Raw genomic sequence first — 15,545 nt, forward strand, 5'->3', positions numbered from 1 at the left:
CAAAGTCATGCTCTTTACTTCCATTCAAGATTTCTCCTATGAAAAAAAGATTCCCTTGCTCACTCTCAAATTGGTGGAAAACACATTGCTACTTACAACGTGACACTGATGAATCCCATTGTATGCAATGGAAGTCCACTAGGTGCAGACATATGGAACTATTGCAGAAACCAAAGAAACCAAAATTATCACATAAACATGACCTCAAACATGTAATCTCATTGACCAAAACCTCAACATCAAAATGACGCAATCAAAAGATGAGCTGCTGGCCCTAACATGAGAGAGTCTGAAACTGTCACTATTGTTATTTGTACAAGTATTAGATCAGGCATCAATAGAATACCCGCCCATTTGTTATGATATTTATTTATTTTCCTGGTGATAATTTGTGATATAGGTGTATAATGTTTGCTATCTTGGTTTCCAATTGTCTATGTGGAATGTAGTAGATTACCAATGCCGAAAGTTGTTTGCACAGTACTATATGAACCAGAAATTATCTCCTCAACTAGCCTGAAAGTTTGTATCTTATGCTTATTTAAGTTCTTGTACAGTCTTAAACTTGTAGTTGATATGTAAAAACACATACTTATGTGGCTTTTGCAAGAAGCTTAGACATAATACTAGAAAGGGGTTCAATCAAGCTCATTTCATCGGGTGTAATTTTGCTGATTGCCAACCTAATATTTCTTAATTTGTGTGCTTTCTCGTATATTGTGAAAAAAATGGTATGAAATTCCAGTGTGATTTAATATCCTTTTTCATGTGATTCTAATTATTAAATCCGAACTTACCTAGTGGGGTACATAAATTTTATTTGGTTGCTAATAGTTTCATACAACTTAAACTTTAGCCTGATTCATGATTGGTTCACTGAAATTATCCTGCAACATTCATATTGGGAATTTACAATTTGTTTTGGTCAATCTATGTATGATAATAGATGCTTTTCTAGATTACGAATAGTTTATTGCATTTATCTATAAAATGCATTTAGTATAAAACTGTTCCTGAAGTTGTAGAATTTGTTCATGTGGTTGAGGTGATAGTTGCTTTGCATTCTAATTTTAATTAGTGAAAACTTCATAAAAAGTTGCTCAATTTGTTATGAGAATAATTTAGAAAGAAAAATATTAGCATCGAGTATTTGATTGTTGAGAGTAACTCACCTAATGTTTTTGTGTTTATTGTAGCAACATTATGTACATTGACAGACCTTGGGTTCCTTTGGTTTAGAGAATTTTATTTGGAATCTTCTCGAGTAATTCAGGTAATTTTTGTTAATCCAGCCTTTGTGCAGCGGCGTATCTTGTTAGTCCATATTTTCTTGGCGTGCCTTGATTTCTGGCCTATGCCAACTCCCTTTTCTAAGTATTATTTATTTGTGCAAGAGTGACTTTTCTCCATTTAGGGGGAGGGGGGTGGCAATGTAGCTTCAATAAATAATAAAATGTGAGAAAATAGAGTAAAAGAAATAAACATTACACATTTTTAAAGGTCACCAATGATGCTATAGTCAGAACAGTTGAACTGGTTAGCAAGGAAAGTCAAAAGTGTATGTGATCGAGGGAGTAAAGAAAATTTTAGTTAATGAAATAAAAGATAGTTTAATAGATGTGAACATTGCAACTCAAAAAACCTTTCATTGGGATGTTTGGATGGAATAGATCCAGATATCTAATGCAAAATCTTTGAACCAAAACATATTGATAGTTTAATAGATGTGAACATTGCAAATCATAAAACTTTACATTGGGATGATTGAAGGGATTAGATCCAGGTAGCTAATGCAAAATCTTTGAAGCAAAATCAGTTAATGGTGAGGATCTGCCCATCACTGTTGTTATATTCCTGATGTATTCCTTAAGTTTGTTCAACCTAATACCTTCTCTATGTAGTTTCCAATTGAATGCTCGCTTCCTTGGATGCTTGTGGAACATGTGATTGAGTCCCAAGATGCTGGACTTTTTCAAAGTATTCTGATGCCATTTGATATCTACAATGATTCTGCTCAACATGCACTAGCAGTGCTTAAACAGCGATTTCTTTATGATGAAATTGAAGCTGAGGTATGTCAATATGCTTATGTTTGTGGAACCGTTCATTTCAATGTTTGTTTAATTATTGATGGTCTCTTCTGCAGTTTTTTTGAAGTATGCAGTCGTCTTTTATATTTTTGGCAAATATGTGTTTCACATGATAGTTCACATAGGTAGAGATGATATCTCACACATTTAATGTGTCAAGTGTAAACTATGCAGGTGTATCAATTTGACAATATCTATTTATTATTTTGACCCTGTAATGATTTAAACGTTAAGTAATTTGCTACTCCATAGCAGCTTGTTTAAAGATAAAAGCCTTCCACACTATCTAGAGAAAACATGTATACTGCAGAGGAAGGGGAAAAATCAGTCCTGGAACTTTGCTTTAACCCTTTTACTTCATTCTTAGTGTGTTAATTGATGTAACTTCACAGGGCCTCCTTGTGAGAGGACAATCCAATGTTATTAAAAGGCACTCATCAACTTCCCTAGGTGGTCCAGGGAAGGGCGAGGTGATGGCCAAGCAGTGTTGCACCTAATCAGGCATTTGGAAGTTGAACAAAGGCCCGTGAAAATTGCAAAAATTCAAAGATCGTGGAATATATAAAACCAGATGAACATGCCCTAACATTTCTTCCATGGAGCCTTAAACTTCTTTTCCTAGCAGTGGTCTCCCTCAAGTAGTCTTGCAGGTGAACTTCTTGCACAAAGTTCTCACACACACAATCTTCTATTGCATGAACTCCGCATTCATGCCACTGTCTGTAGGAGATAATCTTTGACCACGAGTTCTCCATAGGTGAAGCTTTGTTGTGCAATTGACTATAGGGAAGCTTGGTCTTGTGCAACATCAATCAAGTGAGGTGGTGGAGCTCTTGTGCACAGTAAACTATATTGAAGTGGATATGATGCAAGCAAGAGTAATGGCACCAAGATTTTTGAAGACTCAAATAGGAATTAGATGTTAAGAATTTAATACTACTTAGATTAATAATTATTAGCATATATATTATTATGGACTTAGAGACAAACCTAAAAGTGACATAATAATTGGGATCTACTTGTAATTTTCTTAATTGATGAATAATACTGAAACATCCTAGACCATTATATAGACGAACCTCACAATATCAACCTTAAAGAGATTCGATTTAAATCAACAACTTCGATTGATAATTCCTTACAAACTGGTTCAATATGAAACCCAAAACAAACTGAGATTAAACATCTTAATGGTGAATTAAATCTTTTAGAGAACAAAGAGTGCAACTGACTAGAGGACTCAACATCCTAATGCAAGAAGAAAAGTAAACTAATAAAAGAAGCCCGCGGGTGTGCACTGCAGGTACAGGAACGCTCAACCATCAAGTCTTGTCGTCTCCTCATTACCTGAACCATATAGATCTAGTGAGTCTAAAGACACAGCAAGTTCAACCTTTTTACATAAATAACATTCGTCGCATTCAAAAAAAATCTTTATAATTACCATATTAAATAGTGATAGAGAGTAACTTCTGACATTAGTTTCATGAACCTCCAAATTTTTTCGTAGATTTATCTTCAATATTTAACCTTCGTTGTCTTTTATTTTATTTGTAAGACTTGTAAATTACAAGAATGCAGGTCATCAAACGTATTTACTTTATACCTTAATCTCTGATCGTTTGGCCAAACATTTACTCTAGTACTAGGTTGGTAAGGTTTATCAGGCTCTTCTTAAGCCGGATTCCCAAACCCCTCTGTTTTGGTAAGGTTCACTGGACCCTTTTTAAGCCGGATTCCCAAATCCCTCTATTTTGGTGAGGTGCATCGGACCCTTCTTAAGCCGAATTCCAAACCCCTTTATTTTGGTAAGGTTCATCGAACTCTTCTTAAGCTGGATTCCCAAATCACTTTTGTTAATTGAAACATTGACTTCTCCCTTTTTTTTTATATTGTCGTATCTGCTTAGTTCATTCAGGAGTATCCTTGGTGTGCCAACTAGAAATTAGTTATGGGAAAATTCATTTACATTACAATGTGTTACCCAACGTCCTTACTTATACAATGGAATTATGACATAAGAAAAACATGTAGGATTTTTCTATAGAACTAACACTTGTCATTTCAAGTTTCAGTTACATATAAGATTCAGTGTTAATAGTTGAGGGTGTAAAATGATGACAATTTAAACTATATGAACATTTTGATCATTTTGAAATTAAGGAAGGCATTTTGATGAATGTGGTAGATTGTGGAGGGTAAAACTAATTTTTCCCTAATGACTGAGATCCTAGCAAAAAAAAAAACCCAATAATCAATACTTAACAATAAATAATGAGTTGAGAATTTAGACATTGATAGAGGAGGTCATCACGTGGATCATGTTAGATAAAATGTTATATGTTCTTAATTACTGGAGTAAGAGTATCTTGACATTAGTTTAATATTCAGTTAATATCATAATAACATCAGATCCTATATACAAAAGGGCAGGTCATGAATAGGGCAAACAAACAATGAGGAAGGGAGAAGTAGAGACCAGAAATATTGGTAACCGTGTACAAGTTAAAAAGGGCAGCCCGGTGCACGAAGCTCCCGTCATGTGAGGTCCCGGGGAAGGATCCATTGTACGCAGCCTTACCCTACTTTTTACAAGAGGCTGTTTCCAGGATTCGAACCCGTGACCTTTTGGTCACATGGCAACAACATTACCGTTGCGCCAAAGCTCCCCTTCAACCGTGTACAAGTTATTGGAAGAAAATATTTCATAAAGAATAATTTATAGACTTAAGATAGAAGCTTTCAGTTCTATCAGAAGTATTCTAACACATTGAACGCTATAAGATCCACTGGGTCCTAAGATCAAGTATATAGCAGTTAACATATATTCTAAGAGGGGTTGAAAAATCATGTTGTCTTCATATTCCTCCAACGATACCTTGGGATTATCAAAGTTTGACCTTAACAAGCTATCTGATGTGGAAGGTTTAATATAGGCTTGTAAGAAAACAAATTCTGAAATTAATCTTGCGATAAATGCCGATGTTGCATGCAATTGAACAAAAAAGTCAGCGAGAGAGAAGCAGCTCATCAAACATGCATCCATTTAAGATTTTCTAACAACAATGCAGGAAAATTTCAAGATCCTAGCCTGGTTAATGTCTATATCATACTATGATCACAAAAACGAGGAAACTTACAACATATTACAAAATATTATACTACGATCCATATGGTGCAGTAAATATCAAAAACCATAAAAGGGAACTTGCCTTGGCGTTTTTGTGTACGGGAGATGACTAGCGAGACGTAGGAAAAGATGACCTTAAGCGTTCCGACAGGGTTCTTCCTCTATCCCCTCCGAAGTTGCTAGGGTTAGGATGGGGGTGGTCGGCGGTTACCAAGGTGAGGTGAGGGGAAGTAAAACAAGTATTTAAAAGGATAAGCTGGGTCGGGTTGCTAGCCAATCGGGTTGGGTTCGTTAACTTATTTATACATTAATTACTTAAATGTATTAATGCTTTAATTGCATTTTTTTTCAAGCGCTACAAATACACAGGTAGAAGGGACTATCTAGAGGAATTAACTAGACCTTAGCCTATAACATGGTATTTAAGAGAATCTATTTCAATCAACCCTTGCACAACCCATCCCCTTGCACAACCCATCTAGTTCATGTTTGCAAACCTAGCATGCTAATTCCAACTACTCTTGAAGAGGCACCATCCATTGTGCTTATCACTTGCAACACATTGTGGTGCTATTGATGAAAAAAGCAAATCAAAGGCTACTACCACACAAATAATATTTCTTCTAAGAAAACCTACTACGCCACCTAAGAGATCCATTAACACATTACCTGAAGGATTCACTTCTACACAATATGTGTTGTAGGTCTACTAAGGGAGTAAACCACATTCTTTCCTTTTCCTAACCAGGCGACCCTTCTCCCTTTAGTGACCATATGACGATGTACACAATCCCACCAATAACATGTCTTGATAAAATCTCCTTCTCTCTTCTCCTTTCTACGACAATGCATGTAATCAATCGAGAGCATGCATGAATGCTAGACAGTGGAACCTCACTCGCATGACTCTTTTGTCTACATTTCCATTGGACACTTGCAGAAGTCCATGTATTTTGGTCTCATTACCACAACAACAATAAATTGAACCATAAGCCCTTGTTAAACTTGATTAAAGAAGAGTTATTTACTAAGAGTATCATGGACTTTAACATTTTTGATAAATATATCACTAAATTTAAATATTATCAAATCAATTGTAAAACTTTTAAAATTCTAACAAATCTATCACATTGTTATACTTCTATTAACTTCTTGATAAAGGTTCACATGACAACAATCCCAATAAGCATTATTGCCAAGTCTATGATAGATTTATTAAAAAGGATAGAGTTTGTGATACTTTCAATAAATAATTCTTAAAAAAGAGTTAAAAAACATTATAGTTTCTGCCGTTCTAGTGAATCCTATGAGCCTCTCCTCAATCTAACAAGTTTTTCACGAATTAATGTTCTCCTAATGGTAGTGTAGACCATTTAGAACAGTGTTGGTAGCTAAGAGTTACATTCTTATTTGTGGTGTAGACCATTTAGAACATTGTTGGTAGCTAAGAGTTACATTCATATTTGTGGTGTGGATTATCTTGATACCTTTTCTTCTGTGACTATGACAACTTCAATTTCTCTTTCTCATCTCAGCATTTTGTCTTTCACTGACCTCTTCATCTTCTCAACTTCAAGATTGCTTTTATAGAAATTTTAATTAGGTTATAGAAGCAGCCTTGGGTTTATTTCTTGGGGGAAGATTGAACTAATATTCAAGATGAAGAAATGCCTATATAAGATGAATTAATATCTGAGAGTTGGTTGTGGAAAATTTTGTTTTGTTTTCTTCAGTATGACATATCTAAGAGCATGACAGATCACTTACTATTTTACCTTGTCTCTTAGTTATTCACTCATTTTTAGTCAGATGTACTTTTATCAACATTTTCTAATTAAACACTTTGGTGTTCTTGAGTACTTGTTATAGTGATTTCTCATGTAGAGGGAGATGCTTACATCTATCAACAGAAGTATCAAAAGTCTGTGCTTGGTCAATTGATATGCTAAGGGCCAAACCATATGACAAGTCTAGATCCTAATGTCAATTGGTGCTAGTATAAGAAACTAGAAAAGACAGATAGGGAAATTGAACTACTTCATAGTTGTAAAGCATGTCATCTCATTTGTGATTAGCATGATTAGTCAATTTCTAGAAGCCACATATTATGAAATTGGGTAGTAGCCTTGAGAATTCCAAGGTACCTTAAGAGTGCTTTTGGGAAAGGTTTTTCTTTCATGATCAAGGCAATATTCAAATTGTGGGGTATATGATTGGGCAAACTCTCCCATAAATAGATAATCCGTATCAAGTTAATGTGTTCTTCTTGGATGTAATTTAATTTCTTAGAACAACAATAAGAGATTGCCTTTGCCAAATCAAGGGTAAAAATAAGTATAAAAGTATAACTTTAGCAACATATGAGCTAATTTGAATCAAATAACATAGCTGATGATTAAGTCAAGGAATGAAATGTCGTTCTATGTCGTCCGACACGGACACTTTTTACCTTTCCGCCAGGCGGCCGAAACTGACAGGAGACGTCCCTGTCTCGAGGAGTCACAGACGCCTTCGGTTGCGAGGGATGTCTCCGGAAGTGCCGGAAGCATCCCGCGATGCCTTCGGCTCTGAAGGCGTCGCGCGAAGCCTTCTGCTACACCAAAGGTGTCGCCGGACGACCCTGTCGGTGCCTCCGAAAGCGTCCGACGACCCTTCCACGCCACCGGACGCCCCCACGGTGATCGCGGGCGAGCGATCGCATACGATCCGTGATCGCATTTTTTTTCTATAAATAATTATTTTGTTTAATTAATTTAAACATTTCCTAAAGATGTGTGATATTTCGAACAAACTTTTATAAACCCTAATTAAATTATCCTAATAAAATATATAAAAAATATATTTAAAATTAAAATAAATTTAATAAATTTTATTAATTAATATTCTGATTTAAAAAAAAAATGTTTTAAATTTCATTTAAAAAATTCTAATATTTTTTATTATTTTAAATTTCATTTGTAATTTTAAAATAATTCTTTAAAAATTTTAAAAAATTCTATTTTTTAAAAATCTAATAAATAATATTTATATTCTGATTTTTTATTATTTTATATTTTTTTACTTGATATTTTTTTACTATTTAAAATATATATTATTTAATTAATAATTAATTAAATGAATAAACAATTAATTTATATCATTATTATTATTATATATAAAGCAATATCTTGTATTAATTTATATACTTATTATTATAGATAGATCCATTTTAATTCAAGTTATTGTTATATCAATTTTATTTAAATAAAATTATTTTAAATTATTTTTTTTAACAATATTAATTTGTTCAATAATTGAGAACTTATATAAAATCAATATACAACTTATTTTTATATACACCATAAATATATTTATCTTATAATTATTATATGTAAATACAAAAAAAAACCGAAACTGTATTGGTACGGCACAATACGATACCGAAACTGTATTGTTCTGGTCTGAGACCGAAACCTTGGCAAGGGTCGAAATTTTAAACCTTGGATTGAGTACAAATATTCTTTAACAGAGCCTATGGAGCTGCACTGGGATATTCAAATTTCTATGCATGTAGCATCTAATCTTGTGTTGCATCATAAGACAAAAGACAATGACTATTGTTTCATTAGAAAGTATAATCAAATAAATTTCACTTTATCTGTTTGCTCCAATGTTAAGCTAGTAGATTAATAATCAAATCCTCAACATGATTTAGAATTGAGTATATCAATTCTATTATTTTATTGAACTAGCTTAAGAGGGGGTGTTATGGACTTACAGACTTAGGATATAGAAATCACACAATTTTAAGAGCTGTTTCATTTTTGCTTTTAATGTGCTTTTTTTTTTTTTTGCAGTTCGTTCTTTGAATTTATTTATTTGTTTGTAAGTTTTTTGAGTAACCTGACATTTTGTTGGTTTTGTAGGTTGATCTTTGTTTTGATCAACTTGTTTACAAGCTTCATGAGATTATATTTTCATATTACAAAAGTTTTGCAGCAAGGTAGTATTATCGCATAGTTCTTGCACTTGTGCATACCATTTCCTACCGATGACTGCTCACTTTTGGTTTCCCTTTCTTTCTACAGTGCCTTACTTGATCAATCCTTTGTCACAGTGTGTGATGATGCTGATAAATATTCTACTAAACCTATGAGATTTAATGAGATTCTGAATTTGAGGAGAATCAAGGTACAGATAAACTAATACAATTAGTATCTTTCCACAAGGAAAAATATGCTTTTATGCATGTTTTTCAAATGAGATGGCAAATGCAATTTCTTTACTTCATTATCTTATGAATCTTAATATATTTAGGCATTGGGTAGGACCATAAACCTGAGAAGTTTGATTACTCAGAGGATGAACAGATTGTTCCGAGAGAACATTGATTTTCTCTTTGATCGTTTTGAGAGTCAGGATCTTTGTGCAGTCGTGGTAAATTTTTTGTTGGATTAATTTTGTTGTGAATTATTCCAATAGTTAAAGCTCTTATAATGCTTTCAGTTTAAATTTGATGATTTGTTTCTTATAGGAATTGCAGAAGCTCTTGGATGTCTTGAAGCTTACCCATCAATTGCTTTCTGAAGTTCTTGAATTAGATTCATTCACTATGATGCTGAATGAGATGCAAGAATCTCTCTCTCTTGTTTCCTTCTCTAGTCGCCTCTCTTCACAGGTTATTGTAAATGGCTATTCTTTTGTTGATGGCATGTATCTTTTCTATCCTTGATTCTGTATAAAATGAAACACCCTAGAACTTATATCATTCATAACCATCTAGTCAAAACATGCGTCTAAATCGAGTTCAGTTCAGACTCCAACCAAACTAAACATACATCATAGTAGTAGAACAAGGAAAAGACACTCCAATGTAAAGGAAACAACCCAAATATAAAACAAGTCAGTACATGGACTCAGGACAACGGAAAGAACCTAAACCGTCTTCCTCAACCATAAAAAAGAATAAACAACTTGATTTTTGAACAGAGCAAGGACACAATACTAATTAAAGTAAATAATAACATAAAAACAATAACTTAAAAAGTATTAAGGTTCAGAAATTTATTCGGTTACATATAACTTAGGTAGTTGTTAATCCAAGACAGTTGAAAAACTCTACTAAAAGTACTCTTTCGTGAAGGCTGAGTAGCCTCTTACAGACTTTGAATGCAATGGTTGATATCTAATTCTTAATGCCAAGGGGCTTTTTATAGCCTCCTGGGATAAGTTACCATTGCTTGGAGGTTTCTCCAAAATGATCCAGGGCGCCTCCAAGTGGATAAATGGCAACGATCGACCAATGGCTCTGCCGCGTTGGAGGCGCCTCCAAGGTCTTTGGAGGCGCCTTCATGCCTTGACCTAAGGCGCCTTAGCACCTTGACCTAAAGCGCCTTAGCGGCTATTCTTGAGGCGCCTCCATATAGCCGAGGTGACTTAGGTCTTGCTGACTCTAATTTCATGGGTCATGCTCCATCCGTCCGGAGTTAAGCTCACCTGAACCCAACTCCAATCTTCTCCTCGAGCAAGCTTCCCCGGATTCTCGTCCCTCGAACGCTCTGCACGCGTCCTTCTCGTCCGCCGGTGTACTCTTCCGTAGTTTTTCGTCCCTCGGATGCATCGAGTCCGTCGACTCGTTTCCCGTGCTACCCTTCTTGCTCGTCACATCTTTTGCTCGACTTCTCGTGTTCCTTAGTTCATGCACACTTAGACACAAGATATTAAAACAACATAGGACCTAAACTTACACTACTTTCTCTGGAACTATCGTGAATAGAATGTCTAAATTTTATTTTATTTTTTATGAAAGTAACAAATTTTAACTATTGTTTCTTTTCTGAAATGAATACTTAATATCTTCTCCTTTTTTTTTTTATGTTTGTTTGATCATTTCTTTCATTTATGGAATAATCTGATTAGACCTAAAAGTAAGCAAGATTAATGGTGTATTTTAAACATTTGTGGTTTTACCAGATTTGGGCTGAGATGCAGAATGACTTTTTGCCCAATTACATTCTCTGTAACACTACACAGAGATTCATCCGTTCTTCTACAGGAGCACAACAAGATTCTGAAAAAGCAACTATTCCAGCTGAAAAACCTTACTTATATTGTGGTTCTCAGGTAAGATACTAATGCAGTAATTCATATCCTGCTTTTTCTATTTTCGTTTCTTTTTCATGCTTTTTGTTTACCAGTATCCCCATTTTTTTGTTACATGCGCATAGGGAACAATTTTCACTAGTTAAAATTGATTATCTATTTAGTAGTTGAGTTTGGCTGGCAGTCTGTTTCAATTAGAGGCATTTGGTTCATACATAAAGTAAACCTAAGGCATTTGCTTCAACCTTCATAAGAATTTACTCAGGAATCAATTGTTGCCACAACAATTTTCTCCACAACAATCTTCACAAGAACATATGGAAGGGGACAAAGGAAAGGCAACACATTCATAGAGTCGTGTAGTATAGAGTGTCAATGCACTAGGAGAAGGTAGCATTGGGGCTGAGTGATGAATGATTGTGATGGAATGGTGGCAGATAGTAGGTGTGGTGTGCCATTGTTGGTTAATACTCATAATATGACTCATTTGCTTAATGCCCCTATAATTCGCATAATTTTCTATGTTTACTTTCTTTTTATACAGGGACTAAAGTATTTATCCTCCACTAATTAAGTATTTTCTTTGTTTTTAATATCAGAGTGAATAACTTCATAAGTCATTTAAAACCCTACTTTCCTAGGTACTTCCAAACCTCTATTAGAATATTATCTAGTCCAACCATTTTTTTCATTTTGCTTCCCATTTAACAGATGTTTTACTTCTAATGTTTGAATTTTTTGATAATAAGGACAACAACCAAGCCTTATCTGGTCGGTTATATGAATTCTTCTATATCATTAGGCTCTATCCCCTATTATATCATCATCTATGTTTAAATAAATTTTATTTTATTTTATTTTATTTTATTTTATTTTATTTTTGGTCTTCCTCTCCCTCATTTAATGTATGTATTTATCATAGCTTCACATCACCTAACTTAAGTATTTATTGGTCGCTTATATGTTCGTATCATCTTAAACACATTCCTAATCTACTTAAATTTTTTTATTTCTATACTCTGATCTACTTAAGTTTGGTCACGTAAATCTTCATTAAAAAATTGATGAAATTAGCTCTTTCATTGCTCCTTTATTTCCTCATCCTTCACTACTATTGGATACATCTTAGTGTATCAAATTTGGGTAAGATCCCGTGTTTTCATGTTTCTATGAGTTGGCCCTACTAGCTCTTGACTTACCTTAAAGAATTGCTTATTTATTTAATTATTAAATTGCTTTGTGTTTACAACATATGCTATAAATTTTTCATGTGTTTACAAAAAGTGCACCTCAATTTTGTTTGACTATAGGTCATATATATCTAACTATAATCACTTTTCTAACTGGTTTTATTATTCTCAATTTAAAATTTTTCTTCCTTCCTCCATCAAGTTTGAGCTTACCTTAAATTATTTTTCTTAAATTAATCTTCAATTATATTTCCTCATTCATTTATATTTTCCTGATATAATATGTTAATCAACTGAGTCTATTTGGTGAAGTTGGTTGCTAGTTGTGCTAGTTTTCCAGCACAGTACAGGATACAATTTGATATATTGGCATTTCATTTGAGATTGATCCTCTGTCTTTCTGTAGGATTTGAACTTGGCATATCAAAGCTTAGTGGCTCTGTATTCTGAGTTCTTTGGGATTCCTCATATGTTTGCTATTGTCCAACTTCTTGGACCTAGATCATTGCCGTGGATTCTTAGAGCTGTGTTGGACCATATATCAAGTAAGGTATGTTTGAACCATACAATGGTTTGAGTTTTTATTAGCATTCTAAATTATGACTTAATAGTTATTGACTCTGTTCATATGGTAGACTTTCTAGGAAAGCTTAATTATTTTTTACGGATCATCTGTTGATTAATCATGATTCATAAACTTTTACATTAAAGTTATAACTAGGTTCATTCATTTTGTCAATTGCTTTATTTTGCTTCAATTATGTCATAGAAATGAATTTTTGTTTGCTTCATGATAATCCATGCTGGTACAGTACACTGGCATGATAGTGAATTTTTTTCTGTCCAATTTTAAGTTTTAGATCAGAGACTATCCAGTTTATTTTCACGATAACTTGATTCTGTCTCCCTCTAACTAATGACATCACAAAAAGGATATGCTGCCAATTTTGGCAATAGTAAGATATATTGGCTTCCTTACTACTTCCTCTGCAGAGTTTGATATTGGAATGGGTCAATCATTCCCTCGAGGCAAGTTTTACTTTTCATTACCATTAACTATCTCAATATTATTTTTTGTAACTATGATTTCATCCATATATAGACAATCATACAATAATTTCTTTTGTTTTATTCTTTACCATAAAGAATGATTAGGTTAACACTAAATATACCTAAAGTAACAAAAAAACATTGCTATCATGGATTAAGGTGTCAACTCATGATAGTCGACATGCGCAGAAATTTAGCATTTTGTCTATTGACTAGTGCGTGAAACACTTTGACACTAACACAGAGTGGTGTCATGTAGCCGAGACAGTGAGGTGGAGAGTGTGGAGAGGAGCATAGGAGTAACTTGGAGAGAGACGAATAAGTGACGTGTGTAGTGGGAGGTGATCGCTATGTGTGAGCGAGAGAGTAGGGGAGAGGAGCACGTTGAAAGATTAAAAAGAAAGGGTAATTAAACAATTTCTAAAGTTCCAGTGTGTGTGTGTATATAAACTTGGTTTAGTTTTAAACAAACCAAAATAAATTCAATCAACTCTAAATTTAACCCACTTAAGCCTAGTTGCTATGTCTACTCGATGAACTCCATCTAACCCTAAATCGATATCTACTTGATCTCAAAACTTAAAATATTACTTTAATTAGTTATCTAAAAAATTAAAAAATCTTTTATACAAAAAATTAAAATTGGAAAAAAATAGTATTTAACATAAACAATAATTTATTTTCATGTTCCGACTCTTGTGACACTAAGAGAGGTAAAAAGATCATGCAAACAAGTGATGGAAAAATTAGGGTTTAGCGAGATAGCGTTGAGGTTCGTCTCCCTCCACCTTTTTGTGATCTTTCAACCTTTGTTTGAGCATCAATGAATAAGTAGGTTTTGAGGTGACACTTTAGTTAAATAAACATTTATTTGGTTAAGTCAATAAAATAACATTTCATTTGAATATCATTGAAGATATATAATAATTACAATAGGTGTACACTCATCATAATATATTAAATTTTTTTAAAAAAAAAACTCTATATCCTGTTCAATTTGACGGTTTTAAAAAATTTTAAGTCTGAATTTAATTTTATTAAGAAAATCTTGAATTTAACATTTTTAAAATTTGATTGAGTTGACTATGAATTGATGAGTTTCATGTTTTTCAATATTTTCTTTTTATTTTGTACTTATAGAATTATATAAATTTAATTCTAGAAAAAAAAAGGACAATCTGATACATGAATCTCCCTCAAATGCAAGTCCTGAGGAAGGATCTATTGTACGCAGTCTTACCCTGTTTTGCAAGATGTCACACGACAACAACTTTACCTTTATATCAAAGCTCCCCTTCATATAATAGTGAAATAAAATGCAAAGGTGTAGGATATTAAGTTGAGTTCTAAGTGCCAAGATCTAACCTACATGAAGAAATATGTCAATGGGTCAAGTGTCAAGGTGGAGACTAAATTTGACTTACACATATGAAGGCACGTGTTAGAGGATGTCGGAGTTATTTCTAACAATGCTCTTCTAATGGTGAGTTTGAGGTGGAAGCAAGAGCAAAGGGTAAAAAAAAACAATATGATAAGAGATTTTGAACTTGTTAACTATATTCATACTTGAGTATTTATAAGAATATGAGGAGAGAAAAATTTACAAAGATCGTGGCCATGATCCTTGAGAAAGGGGGGCTGAGTTACCCTTTTCGTCCCTTTCATCTACATAAATAGAGTTTTCCTCTTCTTTCTTATGTTCGTTTTTTTTTTGTTTTCCATGAGTACAACTATTGAAATATAATTTTAAATAAATAATGTATAGAATAAAGGGCAGTCCGTTGCACAAAGTTCCCGCCAATACGGGTCATGGGGAATGGTCTATTGTATGCAGTCTTACTTGCGTTGTAAGAGGTTGATTTCGAGACTAAAGCTCGTGCCCTCTAGATCACATGATAATAACTTTATCATTGCGTCAAGGTTTCCCTTCTATATAAATTTAATTACAAAATTTAAAATCTAATTTAAACTTAAAATATGATATTTTATTCTCAAAATTTGAAA

At 33.6% G+C, this 15,545-nt stretch overlaps 1 protein-coding gene across 1 annotated transcript in view; it reads left to right on the top strand.

Annotated features, from left to right (window-relative positions):
• Window positions 1–15,545, top strand: part of LOC122036410 (protein PIR-like) — an 84,995-nt gene that overhangs the window by 45,897 nt on the left and 23,553 nt on the right. Inside the window, exons 16-23 of the mRNA XM_042595708.1 lie at window positions 1,197–1,273; window positions 1,902–2,072; window positions 9,126–9,202; window positions 9,288–9,390; window positions 9,517–9,636; window positions 9,734–9,877; window positions 11,173–11,322; window positions 12,898–13,041. Coding sequence (XP_042451642.1) covers window positions 1,197–1,273; window positions 1,902–2,072; window positions 9,126–9,202; window positions 9,288–9,390; window positions 9,517–9,636; window positions 9,734–9,877; window positions 11,173–11,322; window positions 12,898–13,041 — 986 coding nt within the window. The remainder of the gene's footprint in view (window positions 1–1,196; window positions 1,274–1,901; window positions 2,073–9,125; window positions 9,203–9,287; window positions 9,391–9,516; window positions 9,637–9,733; window positions 9,878–11,172; window positions 11,323–12,897; window positions 13,042–15,545) is intronic.

This window comes from Zingiber officinale, unplaced genomic scaffold, assembly GCF_018446385.1.
Source record: "Zingiber officinale cultivar Zhangliang unplaced genomic scaffold, Zo_v1.1 ctg156, whole genome shotgun sequence".
NCBI lineage: Eukaryota > Viridiplantae > Streptophyta > Magnoliopsida > Zingiberales > Zingiberaceae > Zingiber > Zingiber officinale.